Here is a 24,438-nt window from a genome sequence, read left to right as displayed (position 1 = left end):
ATTTTCTTTAGGAGTAAACCAAGTTGGTATAACATGCTTGGGAAAAAATTTCACAAAACACAATAAAAGCATTTAAGAGCCTTAAAAATTCCATGTTTGGTCTGGAAAGTTATCTAAGATTAAAACAATTATAGTCACAAATGCATTTATTACCATTTTGATAGAATAAGAAATAGAGCTCAGACTTTCAGTTATAGAAAAACATACTTTTAACTATTTTCTATTGACTGATTTTTGTCCCCCTCCACCCCTCACCAATCCACATATTGAATCCCTAACTCCCAATGTGACTGTACTTGAAGATAGGGCTTAAAGGTTGAAAGGAGGTAATTAAGGTTAAATGAAGGCATAAGGATGAGGCTCTAATCCAATAGGACTGGTAACCTTATAAGAAGATATCTCCCTTTCCATCTTCCTTCCCCCCCCCCCACTCCTATTTATATGCCATATGAGGACACAGTGAGAAGGCAGCAATCTACAAGCCAGGAAGAAAGCTATCAACAGGAACGGAATTGGCTTGCTCCTTGATCTTGGACTTCCAGCCTCCAGAACTGTGAGAAATAAGTGTCTCCATTTTTATGTATCCATTAAGATCACTTTGAATTATTCTTGGGAGCAGCACTGTATATAAATAAATAAGAAATAAAATTTAATGGCTTCAGGATTCAGTCTAAAATATCTACTTTAGTACAAAAAAGAAAAAAAAAACCCACCTGATATATAGTACGTTGTTATGGCAGCTCAAGTTGACTAATCCACTAGTCCTTCCATGATTTATGACTAAAAACTCTGAATATAATAAATAAATATAAGGAGACACGAAAAGTGCATAGAAGAAGGCAGAAGGAATGACATGAGGTCCCTATGTGTTCCATTTGCCTCCTATATTCCAAACTGGGTACTTGAGAAGCACAAATGGGCATAGACCAAAACCAAACCAAAACAAAACAATAAAGCCCTGAGAAAAAGCCTTCTCTGTGTAGCCCAGTGATCAGAAAGGCAGCCAGTCACACAGAAAACTTTTAGACAATATTCATGTCTCAGCTAAACACCAAAGAAAATCACATTCCACTACTAACCCCATCAACAACAGCCAAGTGAGGACTCTAGACTTCCAACCAAATTATATATACCAAGAAAATATTATCCAAAAAAGCAAGAACAACTACATTATCATCAGATAAAGTAGACATTAGAGGAAAGATCATTACAAAGGGTAGGCATAAATTTACATATTGATAAAGTCTCAGTCCACCAAAAAGACATAGTAATCATACATTCTTTCCACAAAGAAGCTGCAGAATATGTGAACCAAAACCATATGGAAGTGAAAAAAAGGAACAGACAAATCCACAGTTACAGTTGGAGACTTCAACACTCCTCCCTCAACAACTGACTACAGGACAAATAGAAAATCTGCAAGGATACAAAAGAACTTAACACATCCTCAACCAATAGGACGTAATGGACAGAAAATCCTTTCCCTAACAACAGCAAAAACACATTCTTTTCAAGACCCCATGGGAGATATAATAAGACCATATCCTGAGCCATAAGACAAATCTTGACAACATTTGTTAGAACTGAAACTATACAGAGTGTGACATGTGCTCACAAGAAAATCAAATTAGAAACAAATAACAGGAAGTTAACAGCAAAGTCTCAAAACACTCGGAGTCAAAACACCAAATTTCTAAATAATCTCTGAGTCAAAGAGGAAGTCTAGAGGGAATTCAAGACATACACTGATTTTAATGAAAATAAAAAATGCATATCAAAACCTATAAGATGTAGGTAAGGTGCCCACAAAGAAATTTATGGTAGCAAATGCTTACATTAGAAAAAAGTCTCAATTCTATAATCTGTGATCACCCCCCAAGGAACTGGAAAAAGAAGAGAAAAATAAATCTATAGTAAGTAGATGGAAGGAAATAATAAAGATAGGAACAAAAGTCAAACAAAGTGAGAAGAGAAAAAAAATAGGGAAAATCAATGAAACAAAAATTTACTTCTGTGAAAAGATCAATAAAATTGACAAACCAGTATTAGGAATGAATCTGAGTATAGCACTATATGCCCTGTAGACATCAAAAGAGTGATAAGGGAATGCTATAAACAACTCCTTATACATAAATTTGACTGGCTAGGTGAAATACACAAATTCCTCAGAAAGCACAAACTGCTAAAATTTAACCAAGAGTAAACAAGTAAGATGAATAGTCCTAAAACTATTAAAACAAATTAAATTAATAAACACCAAAAACTCTTTAATTAGTTCTCTAGATCCTGATGGTTTTACTAGAGTATTTTATCCTATGATTAAAGAAGAATTAATACTAACTCTATAACTCTCTCCCAGGAAGTAGAGGATGAGAGAATGTCTATCAACTAATATTAAGAGGCTAAAATTATTCTGAAATGAAAACCACAAAGATAGTATCAAAAAAACAAAAAAGCAAAACAAAAAAAGAAGAAAAAAGAAAGAGAAGCGGGGGGGCGGTGGGAAGAAAGCTACAAACTACATTCCCTCATAAATAGACATAAAAACCCTTAACAAAATGTTAGGAAATATAATTCAGCAGCATGTATAAGTAATCACACATATATAACCAAGAGGGGTTTAGTCTATGGGTACAAAGCTGGTTTAGTATTTTAAAACTGATCAGTGGCATCAACCATATTTAAGAGCCTAAAGAAGAAAAAGAACATGACTATCTCAATTGACATGGAAAAGAGAGTGGTAATATTCAATACTCATCCATTAAAAAAAAAAAAAAAAGTTCAGAAAACTGGAATAGAAAGGAACTTCCTCAGTCTGATAAAGAACATTTACAGAAAAAACTAAGCTAGCATTATACTTAATGGTAAAAGGACTGAATGCTTTTCCTCTAAGATCAGGGACAAGGCAAAGATACCTTTTTCGACACTCTTAGTCAACATAATACTGTGTGTCCTCACAAGGAAAATAAAGGAAATAAAAGGCATAAAGATATTGTGTATATGTGTGATATATATATATATATATATATATATATATATATATATATATACCACATCTTAGACACTTCTCCAAGGAAAACATCCAGATGGCCAACAGACACATGAAAAAATGCTCAACATCACTATCATCAGGGAAATATAAATCAAAACCACAATGAGATACCACCTCACACCTGTCAGAATAGCTAACATTAACAACTCAGGCAACAACAGATGTTGGCGAGGATGCGGAGAAAGAGGATCTCTTTTGCATTGTTGGTGGCAATACAAGCTGGTGCAGCCACTCTGGAAAACAGTGTGGAGGTTCCTCAAAAAACTAAAAATAGAACTAACCTAAGACCCAGCAATTGCACTACTAGGCATTTATCCACAGGATACAGGTGTGCTGTTTCAAAGGGACACATGCACCCCCATGTTTACAGCAGCACTATCAACAATAGCCAAAGTATGGAAAGAGCCCAAATGTCCATCGATGGATGAATGGATAATGTATATTTTTGAGAGAGAGAGAGAGAGTCAGAGAGACACAGTGTGAGTGGAGGAGGAGAGGGAGAGAGGGAGACACAGAATCTGAAGCAGGCTCCAGGCTCTGAGCTGTGCACATGGAACCCAATGGGGGGCTTGAACTCACAAAACATGAGATCATGACCTAAGCCAAAGTTGGACTTAACCGACAGTCACCCGGGTGCCCCAAGGTAGGATTATTTTTTTTCTAATGTTTATTTATTTTTGAGAGAAAGAGAGAGACAGAGCATGAGTGAGTGAGGGGCAGAGAGAGAGAGGGAGACACAGAATCTGAAGCAGGCTCCAGGCTCCAAGCTATTAGCACAGAGCCCGATGTAGGGCTCGAACCCACGAACCGGGACATCATAACCCGAGCTGAAGTCAGACACTTAACCAACTGAGCCACCCAGGTGCCCCAAGGTAGGATTATTTTTTAAAAAAATTAGAAACTTTACCAAATATCCAACAATGGTCAATTAAAATACATCTTCTCAATGGGCTATTATGTCACCATTAAAATGATGATTACGAAAAATCCATGGAAACATGGAAAATGTTTATGCTGACTGAAAGATGAAGTCATTACAATCACCTAAAAATGTATTAAGTGGATGGACTGAAGGAAGACATATAAAATGAAATTTAGCTGTTTAGGGAAGGGGGGACAGAAATTAAGCATTTTGACTTTGTCATGGCCATTAATGATAGTCTTTTGAAATATGAAGATGTCTGTCTTTAATTTGCCTTCAATATGAAGTTAGCTTTCATAATAAATAAGGGTCAACAAAGACAAGATAAAAAGTGACAACATGTATTGGAAGTTGAGAGAGAACTGCAACCTTCACACCTAGATGCTACTGCCACAGGTCTTCCATAAGCCTTTTATTTATTTATTTATTTATTTATTTATTTATTTATTTATTTATTTATTTTTTTCTTTAAGAGAGAGAGAGAGAGAGAGCAAGTGAGCATTAAGGGGAGAGTGGCAGAGGGGGAGAGAGAGAGAGAGAGAGAGAGAGAGAGAGAGAGAGAGAGAGAGAATCTTAAGGAAGATCTGTGCTAGGTGTGGAGCTGGGCTTGGACACGGACTGAATCCCATGACCCTGGAGTCATGACCTGAGCCAAAATCAAGAGTTGGATGCTCAACTGACTGAGCCACCCAGGAGTCCCTTCAGTAAACTTTTTAGAGGAACCATCTGGAAGACCATAAAATGGAATCCACACTATGTTCTGCTTACCAAGAACATCAAAGGACTATGTTATAATCATAACACATCTTACCTGTTGATTACAAAAATGAGTAAGGAATCCTGTAATGAGTCACTAAAATTGTCTAGCATTAATTCAACCCTGGGAAAAATAAGAAGCACTAAGTAAGTACCAGAAAGAAACATTCAGATGGTTAAAATCAAGTTCTCATTGGTTCTTTTGCCATAGTCTCCAATGGCATGAGCACAATTTACCATTCAGTTGGTCTTTTTCTCAACAGCAATAAGGAGACAAGAATAAAATTGAGGTAGTGTATGGGCTGAAATTCATAACTTCCAGCCACCAAATCCCTGCTGGCTTCCATCTAATTAAAGGAATGCAAGCTGGTATTAGTGCTCAGCAGGCAGGGTCTTCCAAAGTTTGGCCTGGGGACCATATGTGGCAGATTCCTGAGCTGTACTTCACATTGCTATATTTGACCCTGAGGAGGTAGAGATGATGTCTCCATTGTTAACAAGTACTCAAGGAGCTTCTTTTTTTTTTTTTTTTCTTCAACGTTTATTTATTTTTGGGACAGAGAGAGACAGAGCATGAACGGGGGAGGGGCAGAGAGAGAGGGAGACACAGAATCTGAAACAGGCTCCAGGCTCTGAGCCATCAGCCCAGAGCCCGATGCGGGGCTCGAACTCACGGACTGCGAGATCGTGACCTGGCTGAAGTCAGACGCTTAACCGACTGCGCCACCCAGGCGCCCCTCAAGGAGCTTCTTAAGTCAGAGCAGAAGTCAGAGAATCAAAACAGAAGAGTCAAAGTGGGCAGCAGAATGTAGAATGCTCTTAGGATTCAGAGGACCACCAAAGGAACCACTGAAGAATCTGAGAAGTTTCAAAGCTAATCCACTGTCTCCTCATGGACCCTTTGACCGGGTGCAAAAAGACTGCAGGCATGGTTCTAGAGCCTGACCTAGGAACCTTCCATAGCAGTTCTGCTACTGCATCCTGCTTTCAATGTCTGGGTGGCCACATTGGAAAGAGGGTTGGGAAGAACACACATGCCATTTCACTCTCTTTGAGATGCTTTGGTGAATTTTATAGTTTTCCTCACAATGGTATGGCACATTTGTACCAGGTTTTTTCCCTCAGTATCTCACAGTTATCTTTACTATTGTAAATGAGGTCTTTTATTCCACATTACTATCTGCTGATATGTAACTCAGCTGCTATCTCTCTTCCTTGTTGAATTCTCTTATTAGCTCAAAGTTTGTCAGCTAATTCTATATTTAGACAAATAATCAACTAGTAGCAATGACTGTTATGTCTTGCTCTGTAATATCTAGATCTCTTATTTTTAATTTGCTCTGGCTAGGGCCTTCCAACAGACCGCTGGCAGCAGGAATATCTGGCATCTTTGCTTTATCTCTGACTCGGATGTGGATCTAACTTTTCAACAGTTAACTTTATGTTTGTTGAAGTTTTCTTGTGGATAATATTTATCCAATTATAAAAGTTTTCTTCTAGTCTTAGTTTATAATGTGTTTGGATCAAGAATTTAGCTGAACTTAATATATTTTTCTGTCAGTTGAGATTTTTTCTTTGTTTCCTTGTTTAACATGGATATGTAGTGAATTCCATTAGCAAGCCTATCACGTTAATCCATCTTTGCATACCTGGGATAAAATTTATTTGGTCTTTTTCACTTAATGCACTGCTTGATTTTATCTGCCAGTGTTTCATTTAGAATATATGCATTCCATATTCACATGCAAGATTTGTTGATAGTTCTCTTCTATTGAGATGTCTTTGCCATGTTAATTTATAAGTGGTATAAATTTTCCATCTTTTATCCATGTTCTAGAATAATTTATATAATGTAGATTTATCTATTCTTTGAATATTTAAAATTCAAATGTAAAAATGTATTTTTTAAAATGTAAATATTTGCCTATCTTTTACATTTTTAAAATGTATTTTTAAATCTATTCTGATTTTCTACTTTTTAGGTATACTCAGTAATTTGTATTCCCCTAGAAAATCACCCATTTAAATGAGATATTCTGTGTGTGTGTGTGTGTGTGTGTGTGTGTGTGTGTGTACTTTCATTTAGTCATTTAGGTTTTTTTATGTTTTTAAAGAACTAGATTTTAGTTCTGACTTTCTTGTTTCTAAATGTGTGTTTGTTTTGTGTCTTTAAATTTTTTTTCTGCTTATCTCTTCATTAATTCCTTCCTTCTGCTTTCTTCAGGTTTATTTTGGTATGCATTTTCTAACTTTTTGAGGTACAGGCTTATTAACCAAATTTCAAACTTCCTTGTTTCCTATTTTGTAGGCATTACTTTTACATATCTCCCTGGTCTTGCTATGTTTGCTTTCATTATCATTCATTCCTTAAAAGATATTTCTTGAAAGGTTCTATATACTGAGACTAATCTGAGAGTTTCTTTAAAAAAAATTAGGTACAAATTATAGATACATATACAAAAATAATACTATATCATAATCCCCTTGTTATTTCTACTTTTATGACATTTGATCAGAGAATATGAGCTGTAGGAGATCTGTTTTAGAATATACACTAGATATTATTTATAACTCAAAAATAATTTTTATAAATATTTCAAGGGTATTTAAAAATGATTTTTGTTTAGGGGTGCCTGGGTGGCTCAGTCGGTTAGGCGTCCGACTTCGGGTCAGGTCATGATCTCATGGTTTGTGAGTTCGAGCCCCGCGTTGGGATCTGTGCTGACAGCTCAGGGCCTGGAGCCTGCTTCTGATTCTGTGTCTCCCTCCCCTCAGCTCCTCCCCTGCTCACACTCTGTCTCTCTCTCAAAATAAATAAAGGTAAAAAAAAAAATTTTTTTAATATTTTTTGTTTATTGGGTACAAATCTATTTCTTGGTTCAGTCTTATCAATTATTTTATTTAATCCTATTAACCATATTATTTCCTAAAATTCTGGTTTTCTCCATTTCTCTTATATATTTTATCAGGATTAGTTGCAAATATCTTGAAGCTAGATTGTTTGCCATGTAATTGTTCATAACCACTTTGTTTACTCAGTAAATTTTCCTTTAATCAATATAAAAAGATTAATTTTGTCCCTGTTCATGCCTTTTTTTTTTAATTTAAATTTCAGTTATGTTGTTCTTTTCATGCCTTTTATGTTTTATTTTTTATTTGTTGAATAAGAACACTGCTAAATCAGGTGTCTTTTTTTGGCATTTTTAATACAAAATTTTTTCCATCCCTTTAATTCTGCTAGATCATTTTTATTAAAATCTGTCTTCTGTATATAGCACACCATTGGGTTTTTGTTTTTTTTTCTTTTTTTAATTTTATTTATTTTAGAGAGAGAGAGAGAACATGAGTGGGGGACAGGGGCAGAGGGCAAGGGAGAGAGAATCTTAAGCAGGCTTCAAGCTCAGCACAGAGGCTAACCCTGGGCTTGATCCTACGATCCTGGGATCATGACCTGAGTCAAAATCAAGAATTGGATGCTCAACTGACTGAGCCACCCCAGCACCCCTGTATGCCAACTCAATCAGAGGGTCTATTTTACTTTGCGGATTGTTATGGGATTTAAACCTATTTGCATTTTTGTGATTAGTGACTACATTAACTTATTTCTGCTTTTCTATTGTCATTTTACCATACTTTCTTATATTATTTCTTATTTTTCTATTCCTGAATTTTGGTGTACTAGTCAATTTCTTCTCATCATTTGTTTTATGTCTAGTGGTTTGGAAGTTATAAACCACTTCTTCTCCTCTAATATATCTACTCAAATATGCAACATATAAATTTACTTGTACTTTTTTTTTGCCATTTTGTACATTTAACAGGGGTATCTTTACCATATACAAACCACAGAACAGCAAATTTCCATGCCACACTCCTCTGTATCTCAATCTCCTACTGACCCAAACCTCTTAGTTATTATTTTAAACATATTATCAAATATTTAAACTTAACTATGACTTTTAGTGTTTTCCTTGATAACAATTCATGAATATGTTCCATGCTTGCCCCTTTTTTTGGGTTTCATCCCATTTTGCTAAGTATATCCTTGAGTACGTAAATCACTAAAGTATTCACAAATTTGAAACTACGTTAGTTTTTGCCTGGGTAGTTCAGTTCAGTAAAATATTTTCTTTTGAAAAGAATTTCCCTCTAATACTAGAAAGTAATGCTCTATTAACTTGGGCAAATTTGTTTCTTGTTACAATGATTTTTCACTTTGAGAGCTTTGATTTTTCTCTCATCCTCAATGTTTTTAAATTTCAGTGTGATATTCAAGATATATGTTTCTTTTTTTGTTTACCCTGCTTAGTATTCAGTATGCTATTGGCACATGAAGAGACAAATACAACCATCCTATTTTAATTCACTGAGGAAAAGACGAAATGCTCATTAAATCATGTTCAATCATTTCCTAGTCTTGAAAGTGCAATAAAGGGAGACTCTTACCTCATACCATTTATGAAAATTTAAAGAAAAAAAACCCACAAAATACAAAGCAACCTCTTTGGTTTACCTTAGTAGTTTAGTTTCATATAAACTTTTTAAAGTATTAAATGGATGCATATATAATCTTCTAGTATGGGATCCCAAAGCCATAGAGGATACATAAATAAAATAACGAAATAGGTTTCCTTCACTAAGAATGCAAAATTTGTTTTAAATAAAAGACCATGAACCATACTAAAAGACAACTTAAGCAATTATCATTGAATAATCCTTCATGAAATTTTGGTATGGAAAGTGAAGGACAAAGAAGAATGATAATCTCTAGGCTAATTTGTTTCTCAGGCCAAAATCCATGTATATCTTAATGACTCATACCCAACATTCCCACCCCAAACAACCAGAATTTATGTATGTATGTATGTATGTATGTATGTATGTGTAATGTATGTATGTACTTGGTGTTGGGAAGAATAATCAATCCAGTGTGAGTTCCTAGCGCTATTACCCGAGTTCTGACCTCCAGAAATTCCCTACTGGGGACTCAGGTAATGTCCCCAATAGAGCACCTGTTCACTGTAATTTGATGTTCTCCATGTGCTATTTGCCACACTAACTTCGGGGGATAAAGCATGCATACAGCACATGGTCTCTCTGACAGAGATCACTACCCAGCAGGGAGGGAGGAGAATGTTAAACCTGATTTTTCCATGTGGCACGCTACTTAGAAACACCAAGTCCCCATGGCACACAGTGGCCCAGGTAGGGACAGCCCCTGAAGAGAAGCCTGGCCAGACTGAACTGAATTCCTGATTATAGTTCATCCTGACCTTATCCTATTCTTCATCCCCTTCCTTGCATTCAAAGCACATATCTGCAACATTTGATCTCTTGTAGGATTCTTCCCCACCACTTCTTTTAAAGAGGTATGTGTTATGGCCTAACTTCATATTTTTCCTCACGAAAATGCCCTCTCTTGGCACCCATGTCTTAATCTAACTGTTCTCTCTAGATAGCCACTGTCCCAAAATGAGGAGACCACATATATTATTGTCTAAACTGAGTCACTCTTAGAAGTTAAAGGGGCACTATTCACAGCTGTGCCAGGACAGCAGACTAAAAACCCAGAACTGTCTCAGGAAGACAGTCCCGACCACCATCCCATAAACAACTACTCCCCTATGCCTTCTGGATGAGGATCTCCCTCTTCCAGATCTTTCTAAGATGCCAGATCACTGACACACATCATTTCTCCCCTGTAAAATGATCTTCTGAGCCTTTGTCAATATCCACGAAGAAGGTGTTAAGCACTGGGAAAAGTGAAAAGGCCTGGAGTCAAGGCTGTGGTTCTGCGTGCAGGTCATTTAGTCTCAGAAACAGATGAACTGGGGATCTTAATTCCCAGCCATGAAATCAAATCATATGAGACCACCCAGGGTAAAGTGATTTTTTAATGATTACAAGTGCCTCCAGGACACTGAATACGTGTCCTCTTAGAAGCACAGCATCTCACACATAGTAGGTCCTCAGAAAATTCTCCTGAGCTGAACTGACAGCATCAACCACATCACACCTGTGGCACTGCCCTGCAAGTTAAAGTACCCATTTCTCCAGGCTTTCATACTCTCTATGGGGCATGTTCTGCTTGGGCAGTGCATTCTGTAGGTCAGCCTCCCAGGGCTTGCTGGGGAGGGCCAGTTTCTCTTTCTTGCATCTCTTCCTGTGAATAACAAACTCCTATGTGCTCTTCCATGCAGGTGGCTTTGAATACAGCCCTGGGTGGGCAGTGGAAATTTGCAGGGACCCCCACAGCAGTCTGAGAAGTTCAGGCAAGGGTTGATCTTGGCCCCCACCACTGTGCTACCTGTCCAGTCCTCTCTCAGGCAGCTCATGATGATGACTGAACTTTCCATTGAATTCCTGTCTCACATATTTATTACACAGACCCTTACAATCATGTTGGCGCTGTGTCCGATGCCACTAAGATCAATAAGCTCATCTCCAAAAGCCACGCTCTTGGACTCAATCAGTCTCACAAGGCCCTCAGGGTGCAGGAAGGGAGCAGGCACTCAGTGGACTGGCCCCGTGCCATAGGCAGAAAGACAGTTTGCCTGGGCCATCTGGATGCAAAGCCGTCCGTAGAAAACTCTGCTTGCTGCAGCACCTGGCCCTCTGTTTGAAATTCTGCTCAAACCCTTGCACAGTGGTTTGCATTTTGTCATCCCACTCTGGCTGGCAAAGGATTTGGTGAAAGAAAAGTTGGATGTCAGATGCTCTGAAACCGGGAAGAGACAGACTCACCTTTCCAGAATGAAAGACAAAAGAGACGCCCAGAGAAGGTCTAAAAGCAGAGTCAACTCAGAGGGAGTGAGAGAGGAATTATTTTGCTTTTTCTAAGTTACAGAAAAATAAAAGAGCTCTAAAAAGTATGACCACAGTCAGGCCAGCCTAGGGACATGAGACTCTGGAGTCAGGCACACCCTGCTGGGTGACCTTGGGCAAGTGGCTGGACCTCTCTGAGCACCAGTTTCCAGCCCTGAGAAATGTGGATGTAAAGATGAACTCTGGAGCCATCCAGCCCTTTGCAGAAAGAGTAGAACCAGACAGAGGTGCTAAAGGTTCACTAGGGACAGTCCATGCTGTCCAGTGTAGACAGGCTGGGCCCTGAGTCAGCCTGGGGCAGACAAGTATCTGGGCTGACAGTGGCTGAATGACATGTGTTCGTGTGCCCACCCTCCATCAACGTTTCCAAGAAGCTAGAGGAAATAACAAAAACAAAACACATCTACCACCATCATCTTGGAGAAGTGTATAAGCAGAGAAGAACAGGTAACTTCTGAACAAAATAACCATGGAATGTGAATCAGTTGATAGCAGAAGAAGTCAGATGAAGAATATGAATAAGTATTTTGACAATTATTCCGAGCAAAAAAAGAAAGGAATTCTACCAAAGGATGAGAGCCTCTCCCATGTCATTCATAGTAAAAGCCAAGACCCCCAACACTTGGGCCACACCCTGTTGTTTCTCTGACCTTCTCCACCCTCGCACTCCAGCCACATCACCCCCTTGTGTTCCTCGGCAGACCCAGATGGCATGTTTCCATCTCAGGGTGGTCAAAAAAGATCAATTTGTTTCAAAGATAAAAGCATGACGCACAAATATAAAATGAACATGTGTCAAAGTTTTTAGTTAAGTCATTAATTAATGAGGGAACAAGCAAGGTGTCAAAAACCAATTCTAAGAAGCATCCAAAAATCTGACACATAAAAAGGCAACCAGAAACATGGATCAGATATGTTAACAGGAATCAGTCCACCAGACAAAATCCATTTGCTTCTCTATGGACTGGAGTCCTTTGCATTACTATTGGTTTCCTAGAACTTACAGAGTTGGAAAGTAGTTCAAAGACCATGACATAGTCCGAGATAGTTTCTGATAACCTGGAAGGTGTGTGAAACCACACATAACATGCCATAGGATACTGGGTCATCTTTCTCTTGTCTGTTTTGTTCTCACATTTTAAGGCTTTTCACAACCTTCCCTGAAAGGCCTGTGCCCTTGTTATTCTTTCCATCAAGAACGTTTACCTCGTTGATGCTCTATGACTTGTTCCTCCACCTCCTTCTGGCTCTTCTGTTGGCCTCACGTCCCACCCTAGGCTCTACCACTCCCTACATGCTCTCCATGCTTTCTTTTTCTTGGAGCCCCTGATATCTGGCATGTGTGCTCCCCTCTTCTATTTGTCTACAGCACAGGGATTTTTGTCTGGCTTGGTCACTTCTGTGTCCTCAGATCCTAGGACAGTGTGTGATAACAGCACGTAAGCCTTCATTAAATATTGGTTCAGTGAACGAACAAATTAAAAACAAACATCAAAGGGGCAGGGGTGAGAAAGGGGAGGGTTGGAAAGACAGTTCAGAGGATGATTTTGGAGATGCACACATAGGTTGGCCGCTTCCACTCACTACTTAAAAACAGGTAACTGCTCCACTCTTTTCCCACCACACCTTGTTAGAAACAGCCTCCCTCCAGATTAGGTCTGAATATTTGATAATGCATATCATGCTATAACAGCACATCATAAAACCTCATTCTCTGGGAGGTCCAAAGCTGAAAAATTATCTTTGCTTAACTGAAGATTCATGCCACATCCAAGAGCTGCTAACTCATATTCTTTTGGTAATGGCCTTCTGTTCCCATCCCCAGCCCCAGACCAGCCATGATTGAACTTTGGGCCCTTGAACACCAACTGGTTAACCTTCTTCAAGAGGCATTAACTTGAATAAGAGACTTGCTCCCTAAGATCCTATTCTTTATGTGGACTGATGTGATACCATGATAAGACATGAAGCCCACAATAGGGCTACAGCCACTCACAAGGAGGCAGGTCCCGGCTCTTCTCCATTATCCTTGCTACCTGTCTGTCTCCTCTCTGCTTTGGCTGAGAAACCCCCTAAGTCCTTATGATGTTCTCCTTCCTACTCACTTCATTGCTGTCCTCCCCATCAGGAGTCAGGATTGGAACTTCAATCAGGCAAAGGTGACAACAACTGAAACTTGAGTGTGAAACCCATGTGTGCTGTAGCTAACCACGTCAACAGCTGTCCTTATCAGACCCAAGGCTCTGACAGCTGCCTTTTCCAACCATCACCAGCCCAGCTTGAGGCTTGAGGTTCTGGCCACCAGCACACATTCGGTCCATGCATGGGGCAGGCAAGCAGAGCCGGTGTCAGGGAGCTGCCATTCCTGGAAGCAACTGTCAATCTATGACAGAAGGCAATTGACAGACAAACACCACAGAGGTCTCCAGCAGGAATGGGTCCCCACTGCCCAGAGCAGCAGCTTGCTTTTTAGCACATTTTTAATGCATATATTATCTTCCCTCCCTTCTCTGAGTCACTTCCTCTCCCAAATAAACCATGCGCTGAGGGGCACCTGGGTGGCTCAGTTAAGCATCAGACTCTTGGTATCAGCTCAAGTCATGATCTCATCGTTTGTGAGTTCAAGGCCTGCGTCGGGCTCTGTGCTGACAGCGTGGAACCTGCTTGGGGTTCTCTCTCCCTCTCTTTCTCTGCCCCTCCAGCACTCACAGTGCTCTCTCTCTCTCTCTCTCTAAAATAAAAAATAAAATCCATAAACCATATGCTGAAGTACTTGTTGTAGGCTGACTTCTGGGTGAACCAAATCAGTGACTCACTGATCAGCACACAATCATTAACCCTTATCGGCTGGATCACCACGTTCCACCCAGGTGTGTCCTGCCTACATCACCCCCTCTCCAGGCTCTGCTGTCAGCCACAGGGTCATGGGAATCTGTGACAGAAAGAGGGTTATAGCCAGAGGACTCTAATCTCAGAGGTAAACATGAGTCTGCAGATGTGCAAATGCAGCTTTGCACAGGCTATAAGAAAGGGGTGGTTGATACCTCATGTCCTACCAATACAGAGCCAACAAAAACATCTTCAAATACATTCATCAACAAAGATTCCACTATTATTACAGGATTTTCTGACTGAGCAGCTTAAGAATGGAGAAGCCCAGAGAGGCTGAGGTAGCTGCCTGCAGTTGCACAGGGCAGGCAGGGGTGGCCAAGGCATCACTGCAGTTCAGGCTTTCTTCTGCAAGCCGACTGCTGATAAGAGTGAGGCCTTTCATTCCGTCCAAATGGGGATATCATGAAAAGCTATCCACAACTGCTACTCACTTTGAGCAAGACTGTGTTCAGAAAAATCCTTGAACTGCAGGCTTAAAGTAAAGCAGAATAAAGCAACCAAGAAAGTACTGGGATCAGCATCCGGCAGGGATGCTTTTATCAGCGCCTGTCCTCTCCTCAGAGCAACCCGGCCAGCTGGCTGGCAGCACTGTAACTTGTTCACCATCCATCAGGGAAATAAAGAAGCCCATCCCAGAAATGATGCCGAGATGGCTGCTTTGCAATGACCCAACCTCTTCAAAGCACAGAAAAATGTATTATATCCCCAAAACCATTAGTGGCTCAAGCTTGGACTCCAATATCAAACCAGAATAGAGCAAGAAACGTGATGGACGTGTTTGTGATGCTTCCCCTAACCTGAATCAATGCTCCTTTCAAAATCATGGCTTATGCAGAATGATGGCATGCTCCCCTCCTTAAGGAAAAGCTCCCCCTGCAAATACAACAATTTAATGAACCATCACACAAGCCTACTGAGAGAACATACTATTTGGAGTGCCTGGAACCTGGCAGAAAGTATTAAGCTCAATATCTCTCAAAATCTCCAATAACAGAATATCAGAAGGTCAGGATCCTATTAAATTCAAGCCTGTTTTTGCTACTTCCTCTGTCAATTTTTTGGCTCAGGCCCAGGTTCATATTTTCCAGCTTGCCAATATGATTTCCTTCCTTCCTTCTCTTGTTGTTCTTAGCAGTGCTCATGTCACAGAGACCCATCCCCTTCCCCCTTTCTCTTAATTCCTGCATCCCTGCTTCCTCCTTCCATCCTGTCTGTGCACAAATATTTATTAAGCACTCTCTAGACCCCAAGGGGGGTGGCAGAGCCCATGTGCCATAGGGGACAGGAATGCCTTTCTGTAAGGCATGACAAAAAGACACAACAGGGACTCAGTGGAACAGGGAGTCAAGCTGAGGTCTGAGGGATTAAAGAAGGGTAGGCATTCCACACCAAGAGGGGAGCTCACAGAAATGTCCTGTAGTGGAAAAGAGTCCAGACACACCAAGGAGGTGAAAGACAAACATCTAGCCAGGAAGCAGGAGGTGTAAGAGGCAGCTGCAGGGGTGGGCTGGACCATTCATCCCTGCCAGCCAGGCCACATGACTTGTGTCCAGACAGTAGAGGGAAGCCAGCGAATAGAGGCAAGGGATAAGGAGATCACTCTGTGTTTGGAAACTCTGTCTGCTTGCCTACCTACCCTCTGTCTCCTTCCTACCAGTCCCTCCAGCATGCACTTAACTGAGTGCTCCTTCATTACAAATGTTTGTTTTGGTCCTTCATTCCCCCCTCAACTCTAATCTGGCCTTCCTGTTTCACCTCTTCCCTTCCATAGAGCACACCTTCATCTTCCTTCCTCCCCCCCAACCTGTGTGCCCTAGAGACGTGAGGCTGACTTCTGCTTCCCTGATCCAGGCTGAGCTCCTGCCTACTCTGCCCAACAGAGCAGTGAAGGACTGTTCTAGGATTCATATGCTCAGTTCATAAGGAGCCTGGTGGCTGCCACTTCCTTCCTCTCTGAACACTTCTTGCCACACACTGGGGGTTGCCTGCATCCTGTGGAAAAGGCTCATGGAGGAAGCTAAGGTGGCACAGGTAACTGTCCCAGCTGCGCTCCCACCAACAGCTGAGGGGTGTGGCTCTCCACATTCCAGCCCATCAGAGCCTCAGCCCCCTGCTTTTTGCCAAGAACTGACTTAAACAGACAGGCCACCACATGGGTCAGTCAGCCCACAGTGTGGTGAGAAGTCATATGCATACATTTTTCTTAAGACACTAAGTTCAGGATAGTCTCTCAAGCAGCAAAAAATAACTGACACTGTGTCTATGACTGGCTTACATGTATTCTGTAACCTGCTTATCCTACATCATGTCTGTGTGGACATGCAAGCCATATATTTAACAGTTACTTCAGAAAGGAAGTTCTATATCCCATTTTTCAGAAAAACTAAAGCAGAAGAGGAGGCAGCCTCTACAGATTCCGTGATAGAAGCTGGTGGATGTGGTCAATGGGGAGATGAGGAAAAGAGAAAAGAGAAAAATAGTTATTTAGAGCTCAAGGGAAAACATGAGAGGAAAGGGGCTCTGGCACCATCAGCTGGGTCAGATGGGGGGGGTGGGTACCATTATTTCTGAGATCCCGCTCCCTGGTGACAGCAGGTGGAGACTGCATCTTTGCTCCTTGAAATTCAGTTTGCATAGAATACGTGGTAACTCTTCCTTAGCCAGAACATTAAAAGCATCAAACATTTTATTTATTAGGTTTTGAGGTGCTACATATAAGTGATAAGAAGCACCTCTATAACCTCATGAAGTTTCTACCACATTGTAATATCTATTCTTGATTTCAAATGAAAAAGAACTAAATTAGGCACAATGTAAAAACATTATTGACATTTCTTTTTGAATTACTCTGAGCAGAAATCCTCATCACCATGTCTATAAATGCACAACCACCATCACTGAGCATTCAATCTTTGCCAAGTACCACACTAAGCATGCTAGGTGCATCCGCAGAGTTATCCCTTCCAAACTCTGAAGCTGGCATCTCCCCCATTTTTCAAAGGAGGAATCTGAGACTTAATGTTTATAACATACTAAATATTACAGCTACAATTTATACCCAGACCTCTCCAATGCTGACTCTTTGTCCTTAAGAAGTCAACTGCAATGCCCCTGTTATGGGCTGAATTTTGTTCCCCACCCCCCCACTCCTGCCAAATTCACATGCTGAAGTCCTAGTTCGTATGTTGAAGTTCCACAGTATGTGACTGTATTTGGAGGTTTTAAAGAGGTAGCTAAGTTAAAATGAGGTTGTTAGAGTGGTCCCTAATCCAATGTGATGGTAGTCGGCACAAGAGTAGATCAGAGAACACAGACATGAGCAGAGGGAAGACCATGTGAAGACACAGAGAGAAGATGGACATCTACAAGTTGTAAGAGAGGAGACTCAGAAGAAACAAAACCTGCAGACACCTTAATCTTGTATTTCCAGCCTCCAAAATAAAATGTATTTCTGTGGTCTTTTGATGTCAGTGGCTGGGAAACTAATGATCCAAACATGAGCCATGGGGTTCCATGTGCTTCACCTACTCAGTTGGGGACCACTTACTCTAACTTTAGACATGTTTCAGAGCTCAGGTGTCTGAACTAATTTAAGAAACTTTAGAGTGGCAGCAAATCAGAAGGGAATACTATTCTTCTAGAAACAAGCCCAATTATTCAAATGAAATCTAACTGCCAGCAAGAAAGACAGAATTAAAAGTTGACACAAGAAATGAAATCACCCAGCCTCCTAGAAGCAGTCAGTGTAGGACAAACACATCAGCTGGTGACAACCAAGGACAGTAGCCAATGGTCACACTGTTTTCTAAGTCAGGAAGGCATGGGACTTCCTTCTCTTCCCGGTAGGACCAAATGCAGCAGTTGTAATTAGGAAGTATCTTTCTTTAATATTAAGCTTGTTATCACATTCTAAACCTTACTGGGAAGAGATGCTCTGGATCCCCTTATTTTGATTATGTAGCTTAGCAAAAAAAGATTTAGTGCTTCTAGAAATTTACCTTGCCTGAATACCTTTTAGGCATCTGGTTTACAAATCAGACTGTCCTGGTTCACAATGAATCCCTCATTTCTTGACCTCAGGAGCAGGATTCCTGTTCTTAATCCATATTAGAATATGACTATTATCTGTCTTTTTTCTATCAAGTACTCCACCTGCATCACAAGCTTCTGAGCACACCTAAGGTGATGGTCTTCATGCACTCAGCTATAGGCAGCAGGACTCTCCCAATGCACAATGGGAATACATCAGATGAGGACCTGGGTCCAAACAGTGGACTCCAGTCATGCATGTCAAGGGCCAGCAACTTATACTGTGACCATAATTGCTGCCATTCAGGTGCAAAGGTAATTCCACATGTAAAAAATGCCTCAGTGCCAATATGCACAAAAGTATATATGTACCTATAATGCACAGCCCTATAGACATGTGCTCAGGCAGAGTGCTGGGTAATGCAAGTCTGCATGCCAAGGCAGAGAACATGGGAGAGGGGGACAGAATGTTTCTCAAAGGCCTGGCCATTTACAAAGCATCATGGGCAGCAATGGTCCCAAATTACAGATCATGGGTCTGGCATTTCGATGAAATATTCAAATATGCTTGGTTGTTACATATATGCAAAACTAAAATCATTTCTCCTTTTGTCCAGTGTGCTTACCTGTTATAGAGAAGAATGTCTGGCTTCCAAATCAGGCCATCTGGGAAACGAACAGTCTTCACGCCCGGATATTCTGACATATTCCATTGTAAATAGTGATCTGTCCAAGACTAACACACACAGACAATGACATTAGCAGCACTTTGCTTCCTTGCCTACTAATATTTCTTATAAGGGATTATTAGATACATTCAAAGCCAAAAAGAGTTCCAGATACTATTTACATAATTGAATTGTTATCTATAAAATATAAGGAAACTGAGAATTAAGTAATCTCTTCTAAAATGACCATGAACAGCATAAAAATCACATTTAAGATCCTGCTGTCACCATGACCACATTCAAACAGTAGCATTAAAGTTAATTCCAGTCCACTGCATGCCCCGAAGGCTTCCCCTCCCACAGCAGATGGGTTTTTTTCCTAGCCAAATGAGTAACTGTTTTGCTTTCAAAGTTCTCCACTGAAAGGACACTTTGGAAAAATAAATTCACTTATTTCAATTGGAATATGAACTAAGCTAGAAAAATTAAGAATATTTATTTCCATGAAACAACTTTTTGCAGCTGCTGGGGAACCTCTCAGAAGCTTCTAAGGAGGATGTGTTTTTGGACTGGAGTTCTTATTTTCATGCAGGAACAGTGCTTCTGATGCCACAACCCCAAAATGCAAACACATGGCCTTGGTGGTAAAACACTGAATCAGGACAAGGGTGAAGATGGGGACTCAGGAAATAGTCATAAACACACAACACAGGTGCATCTGCTTGACGTCAGGTCCAAAATTGGTTCTTGAGTGACCTTTGCCAGAGGAAGGCCCATGCCTGGGGTCCTTTGTCCAAGGACCACATAGCTCAGCCTACCTAGGGTCCACTAGCTCTGTAAAGACTGCTCAGGTAAGATCCCACCTACAGCTGCTATACAAACAGCTCCACCAAGCCAGGGTTGCAGGGCTGGCCCATTTGGACTCAGCACCTCCTACAAATGTGCCATAATCAGGGCAGACCCCCAGTAAAGGCCCCATCCTGTACCCAGTCTCCCTGGGGCCACCCATGATCTGGAGCTCAGACCTCAGATTTAGAAAGGTATGTGATGCAACACTTCCAGCTGGGATCTAGGCAACTCCCCATAATCAAACATATCATTATTTCTGCAGCAAAACGTGCATACTGATACTAAGTAAGAAAAATAAATGCCTCCACTGCACATCTATTTCAGTTTGATTTTAGACTCAGTGAATTTGATGCAAAGTTACAAAAACAACATCAAGGGGGACAAAAACCCTTTAATTTTCAAAGCTATTGAGATTTGGGAATTGTAGCCAAGGGGTTGTGGATCACAGAGCACGTCCCAGAGATCCCACCATCCTCTGGAGAGGACAGGCAAGCATCCAAAAAGGCTGTTCCAGTTCTGGGACCATACGAAGTCAGATGAGAGGGAATAGCCAGGTGAGTAATGTGACTTTATAGCCATGGGCCTCTGAGAATGAAGATCCGTCAATGTATAACATGGTGAAAAATCACTTGGAACATTTAGGATAGAGCCACCCTACTGATGTTTCTAATTGATGTGGGTAGTTAGTAGTGGGGAAGGGAGGAGGGGAGAAGAGCAGGAAGGATACGCAAGGGGAGGAGAAGGACAGTACCCAGAAGGGCCAGTCTTGTTGAAGCTGGTTTGCAGGAATGCCTAGGCATGAACTAAACTGTGTTTGCTCCAGCCTGCTCTGTCTCTGTACCATTTGCCCAGTGCTCCCTTCTTTTCTTTCCCTTGTCAGGGGGATAAGCCCTTCCACACTCAACACCTGTGCCTTCCTTACCAGGACCTCATATCTCACCCTGGGATGCCTGTCACTGTCACTATTGCCACCATGCTAATCATGGTCATAGGGCTCCCAGAGCGAAGGTGGGCATGGCAGGCAAATGCCCATCTCCCACACCTGCTGAAATGATGGGCAGAGCAGGGAGGGAAGGCAGGGAAGTAGAAGCCCTTGGTTGGTCAAACCGCAACCTCTTCAGATGGCACGTGTGAGCTGCACAATACTTCTCCAGCAATTTCACGTCTCCTCGACCCAACCCATCATCTTAGCTGCATGTGTCCCATGGGTATGTATCCTGACCATTTGGTTCGTTCAGAGTCACGTGTACACCTTGCTTGCCATGATCCAGGGATGCCAGCATGATTACTATTCCTATTTATAGGAGGAGACCGGGGCACAGAGAAGCAACATCCTTTCAGTCAGACACTGGGTCAGGACTCAGAACTGCATTATTTGACTTTAAGAAGAGTGATCAGTAGGCTCTACCCCTGATGTTTCTTCCAACCCAATCTCTCTACACTGGCAGTTGGGGGCTGTTCATCCTCTCTGAAGGAGCCCCCCATCTGCTCACTCAAAAGCCAGCCTGGGTCTCCTCCACCCTCAGGAAAGAAAAGGGGGGCTGCAGAGAGCTGTGGAACTCAGGCACATCTTGGTTTACACCAAGGCTGTGGCAGAGACCAGCTGTGTGAGCTCAAGCAGATTGTTAATTTTTTTTTAACGTTTATTTATTTTTGAGACAGAGAGAGACAGAGCATGAATGGGGGAGGGTCAGAGAGAGAGGGGGACACAGAATCTGAAACAGGCTCCAGGCTCTGAGCCATCAGCCCAGAGCCCGATGCGGGGCTCGAACTCACGGACTGCAAGATCATGACCTGAGACGAAGTCGGACACTTAACCGACTGAGCCACCCAGGCGCCCCTCAAGCAGATTGTTAAAAACAAACAACCCAGGGCACCTGGGTGGCTCAGTCGGTCAAGTGTCAGACTTCTGCTAAGGTCATGATCTCAGGGTTCAGGAGTTCAAGCCTCACATCAGGCCTTCTGTTGTCAGTGTAGAGACTGCTTCAGATCCTCTGTCTCCCTCTCTCTCTGTTCCTCCCCAGCTCATGCTCTCCCTCGCCCATCTCTCTCAAAAATAAACAAACATTAAAAACAAACAAACAACAACAGCAAAAACATGGGCCCAAAATTACTTAGGCCAAGTCACCAAACTGAGGCTTAATACTTAACTGTATTTTCAACCTCCCACAGAAACCTAAGTCTTAAAGGGCCAATCAGGAATTTTCTGATCAGCCTCTGTGAAGTCATCCATCGCCACAGGGTCCTCTCCATCCCTCAATGGAAGATGAGATATAAACTGCTTGATAAAACCCCCTGCCCCTCCCCCAAAGATAAGGTTACCTTGCCTGAAACAATCCTTTCTTTTCCCTTGCTTATAACTTTCTTGCCCCACCCTCCTTCCTATAAAAACTTTCCATTTTGTACAACTTGTGGGAGCTCTCTCTACTTGCTAGATAGGGTGCTGCCCAACTCACAAATCCTTTAATTAAGCCAATTAGATCTTCAGGTTTACTTGGTTGCATTTTGTTTTTTAACAAGGTAAATACCCCCTCTGGGAGCTGCAGCTTCCTCACAGGTGCCTGCCTCACAGGGCAGGACGGCACTGGAAGGATGAAATGTGTGCAGCAGCAGGTAAGTCATGTGGCCCTGGTAAGCCCATGACAAATGATGGCTTAAAAAAAAAAAAAAAAGAGGGATTCCTCCATTTCATAAGATACCACAGGACAGGAGAGCTGTAACAACCAAGCTACAGCTAAAGGTGCAGAAGCCCCATCAACTGGGCACTGGGAGCCGGAGTGGGAATGTTGGGGCTGTGTGCCCTGGGAGCGGGAGAGCCCAGGACGCCACAGGTTTCCATGAGCATTTCTGAAGAATGGATGTGTAAAGGGGCTTGTGAATAATAATGTTCCAGAAGGAGCTTTTCTATCCTCTTAAAGCACTTACTCCCCACTCAGATCCCTGGAGGGCAAGAGGCCCTGCACAAAATCTTCCTACAGATAGTGTGTGGCATGTTGGGCAGCTGATAGTGTCAGTCTAGAAACGCCAATACTCCCAGACCATCTGGAAGAGTCTGTGCTTTTCCTTCTCTCCCTATTTCTGTGGGATCTCTTCTCATTTAATCTTCAAGATATGACTATGTGGGGTTTTAAGGGGACATACAAGGGAGGAAGGGGCCCTTGATCTGAGATGTAACCATAAGAACCCTAATTCTTCCATGGGTCTCAGAACTGGCCCCCATTAACATCTACCTTGAGGCCATAGGAAACTTTAAGTTTGTGTGCATGTACATGCATGAAAATATTTATAGCAGGATAATGAGAGAGAAGAAAGGGAACATTTTCTTTGTTTAAAAAAAAAAAGGACATTATGGTATAATAAGAAACATATTTGGTCTATGTCCCAGGTTCTTGGCACATGGTTTCTAAAACCTTGGGAATTTCCTGAGGATAGGAGTGTCTCTTATTATTCATATAGAGCACCTTCTGAGCCCACCAGAGGTTATTCTATTGAGGTAAGGTGACTTAGGGCAGGGGCCTGAGATCACCTCAGGTTGCCAGCATGCAGCCGGTCATCAGAAAGATCAAGCTTTGATTACAGGGTGGCAACCTTCAGCCCCACCCAACCTCAGTCTCCAGGGAGAAGAGAGAGAATGGGGACTGGGTTATAAAAACTCTTGAACCACAAGATTCGGAAAGTTTCCAGATTGGTGAATACATCCAAGTGCCAGGACAGTAACTAGCCCACAGAAGGCATGAAAGTTCTGGGCCTCCCTCACACCTTGCCCTATTCATCTCTTCCATTCAGCTGTTCCTGACCAGGATTCTTTATAATAAATTGGTAAATGTAAGTGTTTTCTTGAATTCCATGAGCTGTTCAGCATTCAAACTCAGCTGGATAGAAGTGTGGGCAGCCTGGACACCCCCTTTGCAGCTGGCATCTGATGGGGTAGTCTTGTGGGATTGAGTCCTTAACTTGTAGGATCTGATGCTAACTCCAAATAGAGAGGATCTACCCAGTTGGTATCCTGAGAATCAGAGAATCAGTTGCTGGTGTGAAAGACAGCATGTACTTGGTGTTGGAAAACTCCATATAAACATGTTTTGGAAATTCTTCCAGTCAACCATTTTGATCTCAGATGAAGAAAGTGGGCCTCCTTCTTCCTCCTGCTCCCAACACTTTTTCTCTCATTGTGACAGAATGATTGAAATCACCATTAACTATGGGTCATCATGAGGGCCCTAAGCAAGCCACTGGCTAGCCTGTGTGTGAAAGGACACATGCTAAAAAGGCACCCAGCATGTTTCCAGGTGGTGGGCATGTGGAAACAAGTATTAATTAATGATGCAACACCTACACACACCAATGCTTCCTGATCTTCACATTTAGAAGGGTCTATGCCTTTCCTTCTCTCCCTTCCATTTCTGTAAAGCAGAGATTTTTCCCACCTCTGAACTCCACTGTCC

General features: G+C 41.6%; 1 protein-coding gene across 1 annotated transcript in view; it reads right to left on the bottom strand.

Moving 5' to 3' along the window:
* CHRNA7 (cholinergic receptor nicotinic alpha 7 subunit) overlaps window positions 1-24,438 on the bottom strand; it is a 116,747-nt gene that overhangs the window by 33,993 nt on the left and 58,316 nt on the right. Inside the window, exon 4 of the mRNA XM_040493862.1 lies at window positions 19,103-19,212. Coding sequence (XP_040349796.1) covers window positions 19,103-19,212 — 110 coding nt within the window. The remainder of the gene's footprint in view (window positions 1-19,102; window positions 19,213-24,438) is intronic.

The sequence above is a fragment of the Herpailurus yagouaroundi genome, unplaced genomic scaffold (genome assembly GCF_014898765.1).
Source record: "Herpailurus yagouaroundi ecotype Mexico unplaced genomic scaffold, PumYag 185, whole genome shotgun sequence".
In the NCBI taxonomy this organism is placed as follows: domain Eukaryota; kingdom Metazoa; phylum Chordata; class Mammalia; order Carnivora; family Felidae; genus Herpailurus; species Herpailurus yagouaroundi.
This window is presented reverse-complemented; position numbering and strand designations above follow the sequence as displayed.